The sequence below is a fragment of the Malania oleifera genome, chromosome 7, assembly GCF_029873635.1.
Source record: "Malania oleifera isolate guangnan ecotype guangnan chromosome 7, ASM2987363v1, whole genome shotgun sequence".
Taxonomy (NCBI): Eukaryota; Viridiplantae; Streptophyta; class Magnoliopsida; order Santalales; family Ximeniaceae; genus Malania; species Malania oleifera.
In genome coordinates, this window is record NC_080423.1 from 8,801,710 (window position 1) to 8,814,775 (window position 13,066).

The window sequence follows — 13,066 nt, forward strand, 5'->3', positions numbered from 1 at the left end:
CGGGGGAACACAGATTGGGCAGCGGAGCACGCCATGTACGTGAGTATGTGGGTACATAGGCGCGACTACATTGTCGAGGGAGTCCAGGCAGATGGCCCGATGCGTCCGGAGGATCCATATTATGCGTGGTACAGGTCGATCACACGTCGCTTCGTAGATAGGACTGCGGCGGTCTACATGAGCCTCGTACGCTTACTCAAACGTGTACCTAATTTGTTACCGTGTTGATTAGTAGTTCAATGTTTTAAACACTATTTTCGTATGATGCAGGCTGACGTATTACACCAGGTGGAGTCGCTATCATCAGACCCTGTTGTGAGCGATTTAGCGAGAGTTGGTTTGGAGATTGTCTACGAGGACGGGCGACGGATCCCTACCCCGCGCCGGACGCCGGCTCCACGAGGTGGTCGAGCAGCTCCAGTACGAGGGGGTAGAGCAGCTACCTCCAGCCGTCCATCGAGTCCGACCTTCTCACCACCCATTGTACATGAGGAGTATGTGTTTGGGCCATCCGCTGCTGATATTGCGGGACCCTCCAGTAGACCGGCCGATTATCGATCTGACTCTGCCGCGACGCCATCGATGTCGTACTTACTGGACGACCCTCTCGATGAGGAGGAGGTGGACGCACCCGGCTTGCCAGGTCGGAGTCGGCCAGAGACTACATACGACATAGCTCCTCGTCAGCTTCACCTAGAGAGGGATTCTCCAGTACGTGTGGGCGGACACGACAGACATGTAGCCGCTCGACGTGACCGGACACCAGACGCGGAGGAGCAGCCAGGTGAGGGCAGACACAGACGGCAGCCACCCCGACACCGGAGACGACCTCCATGCGGTACCGAGTAGCCGATATATGTAGTTGTGAATTAGTTCATAATTTGATTTGTACATCAGATGTATGTTTACGGCTTCATTTGTATATAACGTATTTATTCATTATTCATTTACTAATGACTTCATTTGTACAGCATCTATTTGTACATAATGTAATTGTTTGGAGTATCATTTGTACATAATGTAATTTACTTAATTCTGAATCTATAGAGCAGCAATAGGTAAAGTGAGAAGCACGTATAATTTAGTGTACTATTTTGGTATGTTTAATGTATACGAGTCTTGTGAATGTAATGTTGTGAACATACTGGTATGAACTGTATTGGAAGAATGTTATATTTGCACAGGTGCGTGGATGGATATGCTCAATTTTTAAACAGGACTCTGCCGAAATTAGTATACTATTTCGGTATGTTTAATGTGTACAAGTCTCGTGAATGTAATGTTGTGAACATACTGGTATGAACTGTATTGGAAGAATGTTATATTTGCACAGGTGCGTGGATGGATATGCTCAATTTTTAAACAGGACTCTGCCGAAATTAGTATACTATTTTGGTATGTTTAATGTGTACGAGTCTCGTGAATGTAATGTTGTGAACATACTGGTATGAACTGTATTGGAATAATGTTATATTTGCACAGGTGCGTGGATGGATATGCTCAATTTTTAAACAGGACTCTGCCGAAATTAGTATACTATTTTGGTATGTTTAATGTGTACGAGTCTCGTGAATGTAATGTTGTGAACATACTGGTATGAACTGTATTGGAATAATGTTATATTTGCACAGGTGCGTGGATGGATATGCTCAATTTTTAAACAGGAATCTGCCGAAATTAGTATACTATTTTGGTATGTTTAATGTATACGAGTCTCGTGAATGTAATGTTGTGAACATACTGGTGTGAACTGTATTGGAATAATGTTATATTTGCACAGGTGCGTGGATGGATATGCTCAATTTTTAAACAGGACTCTGCCGAAATTAGTATACTATTTTGGTATGTTTAATGTGTACGAGTCTCGTGAATGTAATGTTGTGAACATACTGGTATGAACTGTATTGGAAGAATGTTATATTTGCACAGGTGCGTGGATGGATATGCTCAATTTTTAAACAGGACTCTGCCGAAATTAGTATACTATTTTGGTATGTTTAATGTCTACGAGTCTCGTGAATGTAATGTTGTGAACATACTGGTATCAACTGTATTGGAAGAATGTTATATTTGCACAGGTGCGTGGATGGATATGCTCAATTTTTAAACAGGACTCTGCCGAAATTAGTATACTATTTTGATATGTTTAATGTATACGAGTCTCGTGAATGTAATGTTGTGAACATACTGGTATCAACTGTATTGGAAGAATGTTTTAAAAAAATTAGGCTACTTGTTGAGTGTAACCTTTAGCTACTAATCGAGCTTTGTACCTTTCAATAGTTCCAAAAGCTCATTGCCTTAATTGGAAATACCCACTTACAACCAATAGTCTATTTATGTTGAGGAAGAGTTACAAGTTCCCAAGTTTTATTTAATTCCAAGCCATTTAATTCATTTTGCATTGCAGCTTGCCATTCAGGTATTTGAGTAGCTAATTTGTACGTTTTGGGTTCTTTAGAAGCTGAAATGGGTTCTTTAGAAAAGTTTTATGAGAAGGAGATAATTGTTTTTCATAAAGATAATCAGAGATGGGATATATAATACCTTTATTAGAAAAACAATTAGCGATATAAGATGAAGAAGTTGCAAGTGAAACCTTGGAAGCTGTACCACAGTAAAAATCATGCAAATAGCTTGGTCGTCGTGTAATTCTTTAAGATTTTCTGAGTTGTGGTGAAATAATATCTGGGATGGGAACATTGTTCAAAGATGTTAGGTGATTGTTGGTTGAATGTGATGAGGATGGAGGAGTTTTATTAGAAGAATAAAAAAAATCAGATGTAGAAGCTGATGGAGGGAATAACAAAGAATGTGATTCAGGATTATGTGAAAAAACCTTCAAAAGAAAAATAGTTTCAGAAAAAACTACATTTCTTCAGATGAAAAATTTATTAGTATTAAGGTCCATTAATTTGTAACCTTTTATGTTAGAAGGATAATCCAAGAATAAACATTTGGTACATCTTTTATCAAATTTATGTCTATGGGTTGTAAGTGTTGATGCAAAACAAAGGCAACCAAATACGATTTATGTCTATGGGTTGTAAGTGTTGATCAAATTCGAGTTCGAATTCTGTTTATAATGTGAGCTGCAGTTAAGACACAGTCACTCGAGAAAGGTAAAGGCAGATTTGCTTGAAACAATAAGGCCCTGACAGTGTTGAACAAATGTTGGTGTTATCTTTTCACGACACCATTTTGTTGTGGAGTTTGTACACAACATCTTTGATGTATAATGCCATGGTCATTGGTCGAATTGAGTTAAAAGAAATTCAGGATCATTATCTGATCTCACTATTTTAACAGGAACATTGAATTGGGTTACTACCATTGTGCAAAAATTTTTAACGATAGAAGAAAGTTTAGATTTCATCTTGAGCATGTATACCCAAGTACAACGAGTATGATCATCAACTATAGTAAGAAAACACTTGAAACCAGAATAGGAAACAACATTGAATGGTCCCCATATATCACAATGGATCAAATCAAATCTGTTCTTTGAACTAGACTAAGATACAGGAAATGAGAGTTTTATTTGTTTTGCTAAATGACATACATCACAAACATGTGTGGTATTAAAAGATATAGATGACTCCAGCTGTTTAAGATAAGGTAACCTTGAGTTGGAAACATGACCAAGTCTGTAGTGTCAGGTATCTAATTGATTTTGGGTAATGGTTGAAGCCAAAGATGAAGAATGAAACTTCGCTTGATTGTGAGTAGCAGCCTTTGAAGGAACTTGAGACAAATGGTACAGTCCATGTTTCTCAATATGAGTTATAGAAGGCAATATAAGTTAATTGGTCCCAATCATCTTCTTTCTTAATTGGTACTGTAGAAGGCAATATGAGTTAAAGAAAGAAACACAAATGTTAGATTGTTTTGTTAGTTTAGAAACAGACAACAGATTGAATGAAAAACTGGGAACACACAACACATTATGTGAAGACAGTATATTTGAAATGCAAATACTGCCAATGTGAAGCTGGAAAAGAGTTTCCATTTGGCAAATTTATGGAAGTGTTGATTGGTGTAGGTGGAGAAGAATATAATGAAGGTGAACATATCATGTGATCTGTTGCACCTGTATCTAGAATCCATGAATGTACATTCTGCAGAGATGAAGAAACTAAATAACAAAAATTTGAACGGTTACAAGAAAATTGAGAAGTAACAATGTTAACAGCCGGAGAAGATGTTTGATGAGATATTGGAGATGAAGTAGAATTTGCAAGTGCTAGAAATTTATTGAATTCCTCATAAGTAAAAGAAACTTTGGATCCTCATTACTCTGTTGAAGAGAAAGCTCAGGAGTTGTCATGGCAGCATGTGCAGTAGGTGGCTTCCTTTTTCCTTTTGGTCCAGTCTAATTAGGAGGAAAACCATGAAGATGAAAACATTTTTCTATTGTATGCCCATTGTATCAACAAATGTGTACAGTATAGAGAAAATCTCTTCTATTTATCCTTTGAGAAGTTCAAAAAACCAGATGGATGAATCTTTTGTTTGGCAATCAAAGCATGAGTTTCACTGCTGACAACATTATTTAGTTGTTTTTGACTTTCCTCTTGAAGTAGTAAAGAAAATACTTTCGCCATACTTGGTAATGGCGAAATCATAAGCAATTTACTTCGAATTGGAGCATAGAATTCATTTAGACCAATCAAAAATTTCAACACATAATCAGATTGCTGTCTAACAAAAAAAAAATCAAACAGGTTGCAGGTACAAGTTGCCATTTTACCACAGCTACATGTAGGGAATGGTCGGTAGTTAATATATTCATCCCATAATGATTTGAATGAATTAAAATATTCAGTAATTGATAAACAACCCCGAGTAATACAACTAAGAGATTTTTCAAGATAAAAAACTCTGCGACCATCACTTCGTAAGTATCTTGTTTTCAGCTCATTCCAAATATCAACAGCAGATGTAACATAGAGAAGACTATTTCTTATTTTCTTGGAAATGGAAAACATATTCATGAAAGAACTAGATTGTTTGCACTCAGCCATGTAGTATGGTGAGAACACTGATTTATAGAAGGAGCAAGAATCGAGCCATCAATGAATGCTACCTTATTTTTAACTGTTAGAGCAATGGTGATTGACCGACTCCATGCAATGTAATTATCACCACTAAAAATTTGAGAAACCAGTAATGCACCAGGATTATCACTTGGATGTAAGTAATATGGACTGGATGAATCATCAGAAAGATTGATCATACGATGACAATTTTGAGAACTGGTAGAATTATCAGCAGAAGTCATATATGGAATTTATCGAAGAAATATAAAAAATTTGCAGATCAACGAATTTTTCTTTGTAAAGACCAAAGATAAAAGCAATTCACTTGAAGCTTTGCAATTTGATACTAGAATAATGCCGATACAGAATACTAATCTATCAGCTTCGCTTGATCAGCGTCCGAATTTTTCTGAATATTCGTACTGCTCAGAATTTTGAGGCGCAGTCTGGCTAAAAACAGAGCTTTCGTGGTTTCTTGAAAATTAAAAAAAATTGCGGAAGGGAAGCAAGTGCTCTGATACGATGTGAAGTTTTTACATAAGTTGAAAAATTTTTCTTTATAATCTGCTTCAAATACAGAGTATATGTTTGTATTTATATAATATAAGAATCAAGAATAAAGAAAACTAACTAATTAGCTAATCTTCTCTTCTTCTAATTTAACTTGCGTAGCTTTGGATTTCAGTTCCAACTGTTCAATTCTTGAAGTAATATTCCAACACTTATTTATCTTATTATTGATCTTATCATGAATGATTGAATCATTATATTCAATATAGTATGCACGGGCCAATCTGCATATTTTTTTTGTTTTACGTCTCGTAACTCTTCCTCAGCCAGGCTTGGGCTGAATAGCAGAGCAAGTACAAGTATTAGTATAAAAAATGCGTCATTTGTCATCAATATTTACTCACGGCCTCTCGGGAGAATCGATGACTGCATCTTTATTTATCATTTTTGGGGCTGTCCACCTGAGACAATCCATTCAACGAGTCAAAAACACTACAGTACAAGGAAGCCAGTTTTTTTTTTTTTTTCATTTTTTAAAATATATATATTAAATAATATTTTTTTACAACATATAATTAGATTTGTCTTTTACAAATAATATTCTGCACTGACACGTGGTAATCTCGCTACTTGGAGTAGCGATTTTTAACCAAATCTCGCTACTCCAAGTAGCGAGATTTGTTCTGCACGAAAAATAAAACCCAGTGACACGTGTAAATCTCGCTACTTGGAGTAGCGAGATTTGGTTAAAAATCGCTACTCCAAATAGCGAGATTTGTTCTGCACGAAAAATAAACCCCAGTGACACGTGTAAATCTCGCTACTTGGAGTAGCGAGATTTGGTTAAAAATCGCTACTTGGACTAGCGAGATTACGTCAGAGTCATTCTGGGAAATACTTCCCAGAATGAGGTATTATTTTATATATTTTTTTAAAAAAAAGTTAAAACGGGAAAAAACTCTGCAATCTTCATCTCCGCAAAGTTTTTCTTCGATCTTTGTGTCATCTTAGCTCATTTTCTTCAGAAGGCTCCGTCATCGTGATCGCGGTCGAACTCTTCTGCAGATCCAGAAAGTTGCTCATTCTTGCAATTTTTCATCCTCCCATGACACTTGCCAGTGATTTCGCCGTATTTCGTGCTCTCTTTCAGACTCTCTCTCGCATTGTCTACGGTTGTTGCATTTTGAGGAAGGCCAAGCACGTCATTGAGGGCTTCTTGTCTGAACTCCAGCGAATTTTATCCAACTCAGAAAGAACACACGGTCGCGCGCTTCGTTACAAGACATCTCAATTTTTCAGTATTCTGGAGTTTGGATCTGAAGGCGAGGGCCATGGGGCCATTGCCGGTGAACAGATTGGTGAATCCGTCCATGGAGACTCACAGCGATCTCCCCCGACTTCATTCCTCACCAAAACTTATCAACTTGTTGATGATCCTTCCTTCGAACGATCGTTCTTTGTAGATCTATTTTTTGCTTCTTATTTTTATGTTTTTTTTTTTTTTTAATCTCTGAGTCTTGCTTGATCGCTGAATCTTGGAGTGCAACTCGCTTCTCTCCGAAGCTGTCTCAGATCATCGCGATTCATATGTGCAAGTCGATGTTCGCCTCTCAGAGCACTACTCACCGGGCTCCATTGATTGTTCCGATTGTTGTTTCGGAGTTCATTCCCTGCGAACTCTTCAACTCTTTCTAGTTTGAAGTTCAGAACCACCTGTTTTTTGCCTCCTGAAAGATCCTCTCACGAGCATTTTCCGCTCTCTCTCAATTTCAAGAAGTGCTGCTCTCTTTAACTTGTTGAGGAAGGCAACTCGCAGAGCCTTCAAGTATCTTCGCCTTCACCACTCATCTTGGGTCCTCTCGTGACCTTGGGTTTTCCAGCCACTTCTCCGGTGTCCTTGTTTTGGCACCCGCATTAGAATGCGGCTCGGTATATCTGTTTTCTTTGATTTTTTTTTTAATTGCAGTGATTGTCGGTCAAGAGCTTCGCACCTTATAGTGACTTCGCAGCTCTCTCCGCTCTCATTTCTGGCTTGATCTACTAGTCCGTGTCGTTGTCTCCATCTCATCTCCAGCTCACTTGTATTGAGTCTGATCTGCTGGTCAGCCATTCCCGGCTATGTCGTGTTTCGTCACTCCTTCACAAAGACAATTGATCTCTTGGAGTTTCTTGATTTTGAAGGAAATTTTTACTGACTTTTCCTTCGTTTTGGGCCATATTTTTGGTCTTTCGCAGCAATTTTCGTCGCCGGCACATCTTGCCTGCTTTATGCATCGGCATCTACTCCTACGAATCAGCTCGGTCACCGTTGCCTTCTTTGGTACTGTCATGCTTCACATTAATGCTGTCATGCCTCTGGGAAAAAAATTGCGCCTTTTACGCCGCGTACGCCTTTTGGGAGCACCTGAATTAAAAAAAAAAAGTTACTAGCCTGGTAGGGCTTTGACGAGCGTCAAAGCCCCCCTCTATCTACGAAGCTTCTTTCTTCCAAGCTTCGTATCTCTCTGACGACGACTCCACCTTCTTGGCTCTCTCCGACGAGTCGTCGACTGCTTCCGAGGGATCGTCTCTCTCCGACGACCCCTTTAGAGCTCTTGTCTCTTTCCAAGCTAGGGTCTGGCTTCGAAGACTCCTCCAGCTTCTTGTCTCTCTCTGACGAGTCGACGATCCCTTCCAATCTCTGATATGCCTCCGACGGCCCCTTCTAGCGTCTCATCTCTCTCCGGCGATCCATTCGAACCTCTCATATCTCTCCAGCGATCCTTTACAGCCTCTCGTCTCTCTCCGTGACCCCATACGACCTCTTTGATTCGAGTATTCAACTCTCGCTCTCTCTAGTGTTTTTCGTAGCAGACTCCCACGAGACTCTTTGCCAGTGTCTCTAAAACTCAATTTAGCTGCAGCTGATTTTGATTTGTTCAGTTTTCCCTTTTCAGGTTCTCCATGCAACCCCATATTTTTTGTCTACACTTCGCAGCAATTTTCGTCACCGGCACGTCTTGCCTGCTTTATGCATCGGCATCTTCTCCTACGGATTATCTCGATCACCGTTGCCTTCTTTGCTGCTATCATGCTTCACATTAATGGAGTTTTTTTTTTTTTTTTTATCAGTTTTTTTACGGCAAGATGGGATGTGAAATCTTTATTCACCGTCTCCATCTTGAGGAGGCATATTAAAATTGTTAATTTTGTTGTTAATCTGTCAATTAGTTTAGTTGGTAATTTGTTAGTTATTATTTTAATTATATTTTTCATTTCATATATTAATATAAATACTAATATAAATACCACTGTAAAGATAACTTTAATCAATGGAATAATATAATTTACTTTTTTTTAACACTTCCTCTATTTTTTTCCTCTACGTGTGTGTGTGTGTGTGAAAACTGGAGCTGTACATGGTGATTGTTGTGTGCACAAGTAACATAAAAATAGTAAAAAAAAATTTCTCCCCCTTTTTTGATGGTTAATGGTTGTGCAAGTATTGTAGAACAGGAGTTATTTTGAAGGTTGAATATTTCAGGTAGAGAATCTTCCGTTTTTATCAGGCTCTGGCATGTGTGCAGGTACTCCGGCACAAGATGAAACCTTATCTAAATATAGCAATTGAGTAAAATAATTATAATAAATTATATTTTTATTATAATATTTTTAATTTGCATTATTTTGAACTTTTGTTAGTTTAATTATATTTTTATAACATTATTTAACTTAAATATAAAAATAAATAATTTTTAATTAAATTTAAATTTATTTTAATTTACAAATATTAATCACACAAGTAATTAGTTTTTATTTATAATTTAATTTTAAATTTTAAATTTTACAATTCTTTATAATAATACTAAATAATCCTTAAACATGCATCTGACTAATGAAGAAACTTTTTAAAAAAATTAAAAAATAACATTCATATATTCTCATGTTACAAAATGTTGTTATGTAAATATTGTTAATTAAAAATTTGTGCACACAGCAACCTCCATGCACTGCTCCAGTTTTCACACACACATGCAGAGGAAAAAATAGAAGAAGACACATCCAATAAATTTCTGAAAGCTCTCCCCTGCCAGCCCCAAATCATTTCATATCAGCCCCCACCCTTCTTTATTTTGCTCTTTAATTAATTAATTAATTAATTTTATATATATATATATATATGAACTGATGGAAAGTGGAGACAGTTATCAATGAGGGCTTCAGTGGGGGTGATGAGCTTCAGCTGCGGCTCGCTGGATGATCTATCAAGTTTTGCTTAAAACTTGCTCAATCATTCAGTGAGATTTGCCCACGTCAATCAACGGCCACCTCATTGTTTAAAACTCGCTAGATGGTCTAACGAGTCTTAGGACACATCAAAGTGAAAAAAATAAAAAGAGTTCCAACTGAGCCATTATTCCTTAAAAAAATCAATAAAGGAAAACACTCAATAATAGTAGCCAGTCCAGTACAATTCAATCTAGTCCACTGTAATCCTTAGCCACCGAACCAAAATTCTAAACTCAAAACAAAACAAAACCCAAACAAAATGCACAGATCAAATATCAAAAAAGAATATGTCTATTGACCCAATCAAGAAGCTTGTACTTGCAAAAATCAAGAACCTGCTCTTCCAAAAATGTCCAAACGGTGCATTTATATTTGGGCCTTCAAATTCAAATACAAGGAGCTGAAATTCACATTACCATATAAGCCGATCATTGCACCATGTTTTGTTGTTAATATCTCAGGAATACCTAGCAACCTAGCATCATCTTGCCAGAATACATGCAGCAAGGAGGAGGCACCAAATGTAAATTTAGTAAATAAATCAACAAATATAATACATCACATAGTTTGAGACAGAAGATCAACCAACAATCTGAACAACCTTATGCTTATAGCCAAAAAAGTTCAAATTTTCCATTGTCTAGAGATTAGATTGGTTCATGTTGACTTCTCAGCTTCGGCAGCTGCCTCTTCCTCTTGAAGCTTTTTCAAAGATGGAGGTGGTCTAACAACAATGCTCTTCTTCCATTGTCTATCAAGCTTTCTTGACAGCCTCTTGTTGATTCCCTCCTCCATCTCTCTTTCCCGTTTAACAGTAAGTATGCGAGCAACCTGTTATTGGATAAAAGCTTCATGTTAACAAGGATAACAAAACCAAATGTCCCTAACCCTAATAAGTACAAAAAATAGCAAAAATACAAGGAAAACACTAGTTTTTACTGGAAAGTGAGTTCACCACAACTTCAGAAAATATAGTGAATTCCATTATGACTTAATTTAACATGTGTGATAGAATTGTTGCCACAAGGGGATGGGACTGGGGATTGTGAAATGCATATTTCATGACTGACAAATATATGTACCTCAGCCGCATGGCTAACACATCCCTCATTGGAGGGCAGGACAGGGCCTGAAGTTCAAGGGAAGCTCATTTCCATGTGGATCAGTGATCTATTCCATGGGGAGAGAGTGAGCTACCATCTTCCTTAAAAGATCCATACATCCTGACCTCCAATATGCCCACATTAAACAATAAATTACTTTAAAAGAGAAAAACAAAAAAAACAAAAAACACAATAACAATAACAACAACAAACAAAACTTTGGAGCTAATTACTTGAAACACATACAACTTGTGCATCAATCCATTAGTCATGTACTTGACTTTGCTGTCTTGCAATATCATAGAGGCATACACATTTTTTACTTTTCTATGTCAGAATTTAGTTTAATGAACCAACACGCAATTTTGTATTTGTTAAATGATTTCAATTCAACCTAATACCATAACATTGTTTCATGATTGACACCACAAAAGGAACTTCATTAAGTTGCACGATCCTATGTGTGTGTGCACATGCATATAGAGTGAGCAACAAGTCACCAAATTAACCAAAAGCAACAAAACATTGTCATTACTATTTTGTTGTCAACCATCTCCTGTTTCACAATTTCATGCTCTATTTAGGAATAGGCTAAGTAGATTCAAGCATCTCCTCATAAAACATCCGTTATGAGCAGAAAATACTTTTTTATAAGAATCCTTAGATTCAGTTGATTATAACATACAATACATTCACAACTAGAAGCATCACACTTCACTTGCCCTGTCAATGCTCAAGTTGACCAACCAGCCCTCTCAAAACAGACAGGCACACATGCATACATAGAATCCATTTCTGACACGTCGTCTCTGCGCAAAATTAAATGAATGCGTTCATTCAACAAATTTAAAATTCCAGTGCACCATCCTCTGCATAAAACCAGACCTAGTTTTGCTCCCACATTTCTAATTCATCAAATGTTTGATTATTCATGATACAGATCCTCCAAAATGCACTAAACATCTGAAAATTGAACCAAGAACCTCCTTTGGTCTGAAGACAGCCATAAGAACGACATTAAACCAGAAAAGGCCCCCTTGACTCTACAGTATTCGTCCCCTACTGAAAAGATTTTCGTGGAATAAAGTAAGCTATGCTCATTCCAAATTCATATCTAAATCCATGCTTTTTACTACAACATAAAATAATCAAACATGCTAATAAGCTAAAATGAACATTAGCATGCTTTGGTAATCGACTCACCAAATACTAATAAGCTAAAATGAACATTAGCAGGTATCAGTAATCAACTCAAGCATATTTCGGTAACCCAAAATGGCATCATTTCTATATATCTACCCAGTTCTTGACAAATTACAGAACACGCCCTTTGTCTTCATTTGGTGAAGCTTGAAGTAACAGGTTTTTTTTTAAAAAAAAAAATTACTCGGCGAAATTAAAATTGCTAATTTCTCTAAGAACCACATAGAAAACATCAACAATGATGAAGAAACAGTACCCTTTTCCGCATGCGACGAAACTCGCTGGATTTGAACTCGTTTCGCACCGACTTCTGAAGGCGAAGCATGAAGAGCTCGCCCTTGAGGTCAATGACTTCTTCGTTGAGTTCCACGGTAGTTTTGGCTCTGATCTCCTTCATTTCTTCTTCTCTCTTCGCCATCATCACAACGGAAGCTCGAGGGTTTCGGAGCGAAGACGAGGAGGGGGGTGAGCGAATGTGGAATACGGGTTGAATTCGCATGCCATGGAAGGAAGATCCGGGAATTGACAAAAGGGTCTTGGGAGGGAAGAGAAAGTTCGAAGGCGAAGCGCCGACGAGGCTCAACATTCTTGCGTTCGCCTATCTGCGTGCCTCCCGTAAAGGAAGTGCTGTTTTGGAAGAAAGAGGATAAGCCTCCTTGGCCTCCTAAAGCGTTTGGACTTTGGTATGGTAATTGAGACGATCACCATTTCTTTTATACATTTTTTTTTTTTTTCGGATAAAGTTACAATTTCAGCCACCAACGAGCCCCTCTGACCCCTGGTGCAGCACCAACCCCCGAAGTGACACCCCCCCTAATGGACGCCCCTCAGATTAAGCTGGATGCGATTTACAACTTCTTCGCCTTTGAGCTGACCATACATTTGATTCTTCAACTCAAGACATGTGTCGAATCGATTTAAACCCAAGTCATGCCCAGTCGA

General features: G+C 37.8%; 1 protein-coding gene across 1 annotated transcript; it reads right to left on the minus strand.

Annotated features, from left to right (window-relative positions):
* Positions 1 to 10,159: 10,159 nt before the first annotated feature.
* On the minus strand, positions 10,160 to 12,817 carry LOC131159612 (large ribosomal subunit protein uL29c). The gene is made up of 2 exons (XM_058114648.1): positions 12,381 to 12,817; positions 10,160 to 10,649 (listed from the first exon to the last, which is right to left on the minus strand). Exons 1-2 carry the CDS (start codon positions 12,708 to 12,710, stop codon positions 10,476 to 10,478), a joined length of 504 nt encoding a protein of 167 aa, XP_057970631.1. The 5' UTR covers positions 12,711 to 12,817; the 3' UTR covers positions 10,160 to 10,475.
* Between the last annotated feature and the right edge of the window lie 249 nt (positions 12,818 to 13,066).

Excerpts from the sequence above, each read along its gene's own strand:
- LOC131159612 (XM_058114648.1), bottom strand. The coding sequence starts at position 12,710 with ATGTTGAGCCTCGTCGGCGCTTCGCCTTCGAACTTTCTCTTCCCTCCC. Across the intron at positions 10,650-12,380 it reads TTCGTCGCATGCGGAAAAGG|GTTGCTCGCATACTTACTGT; the intron begins GTACTGTTTCTT and ends ATCCAATAACAG.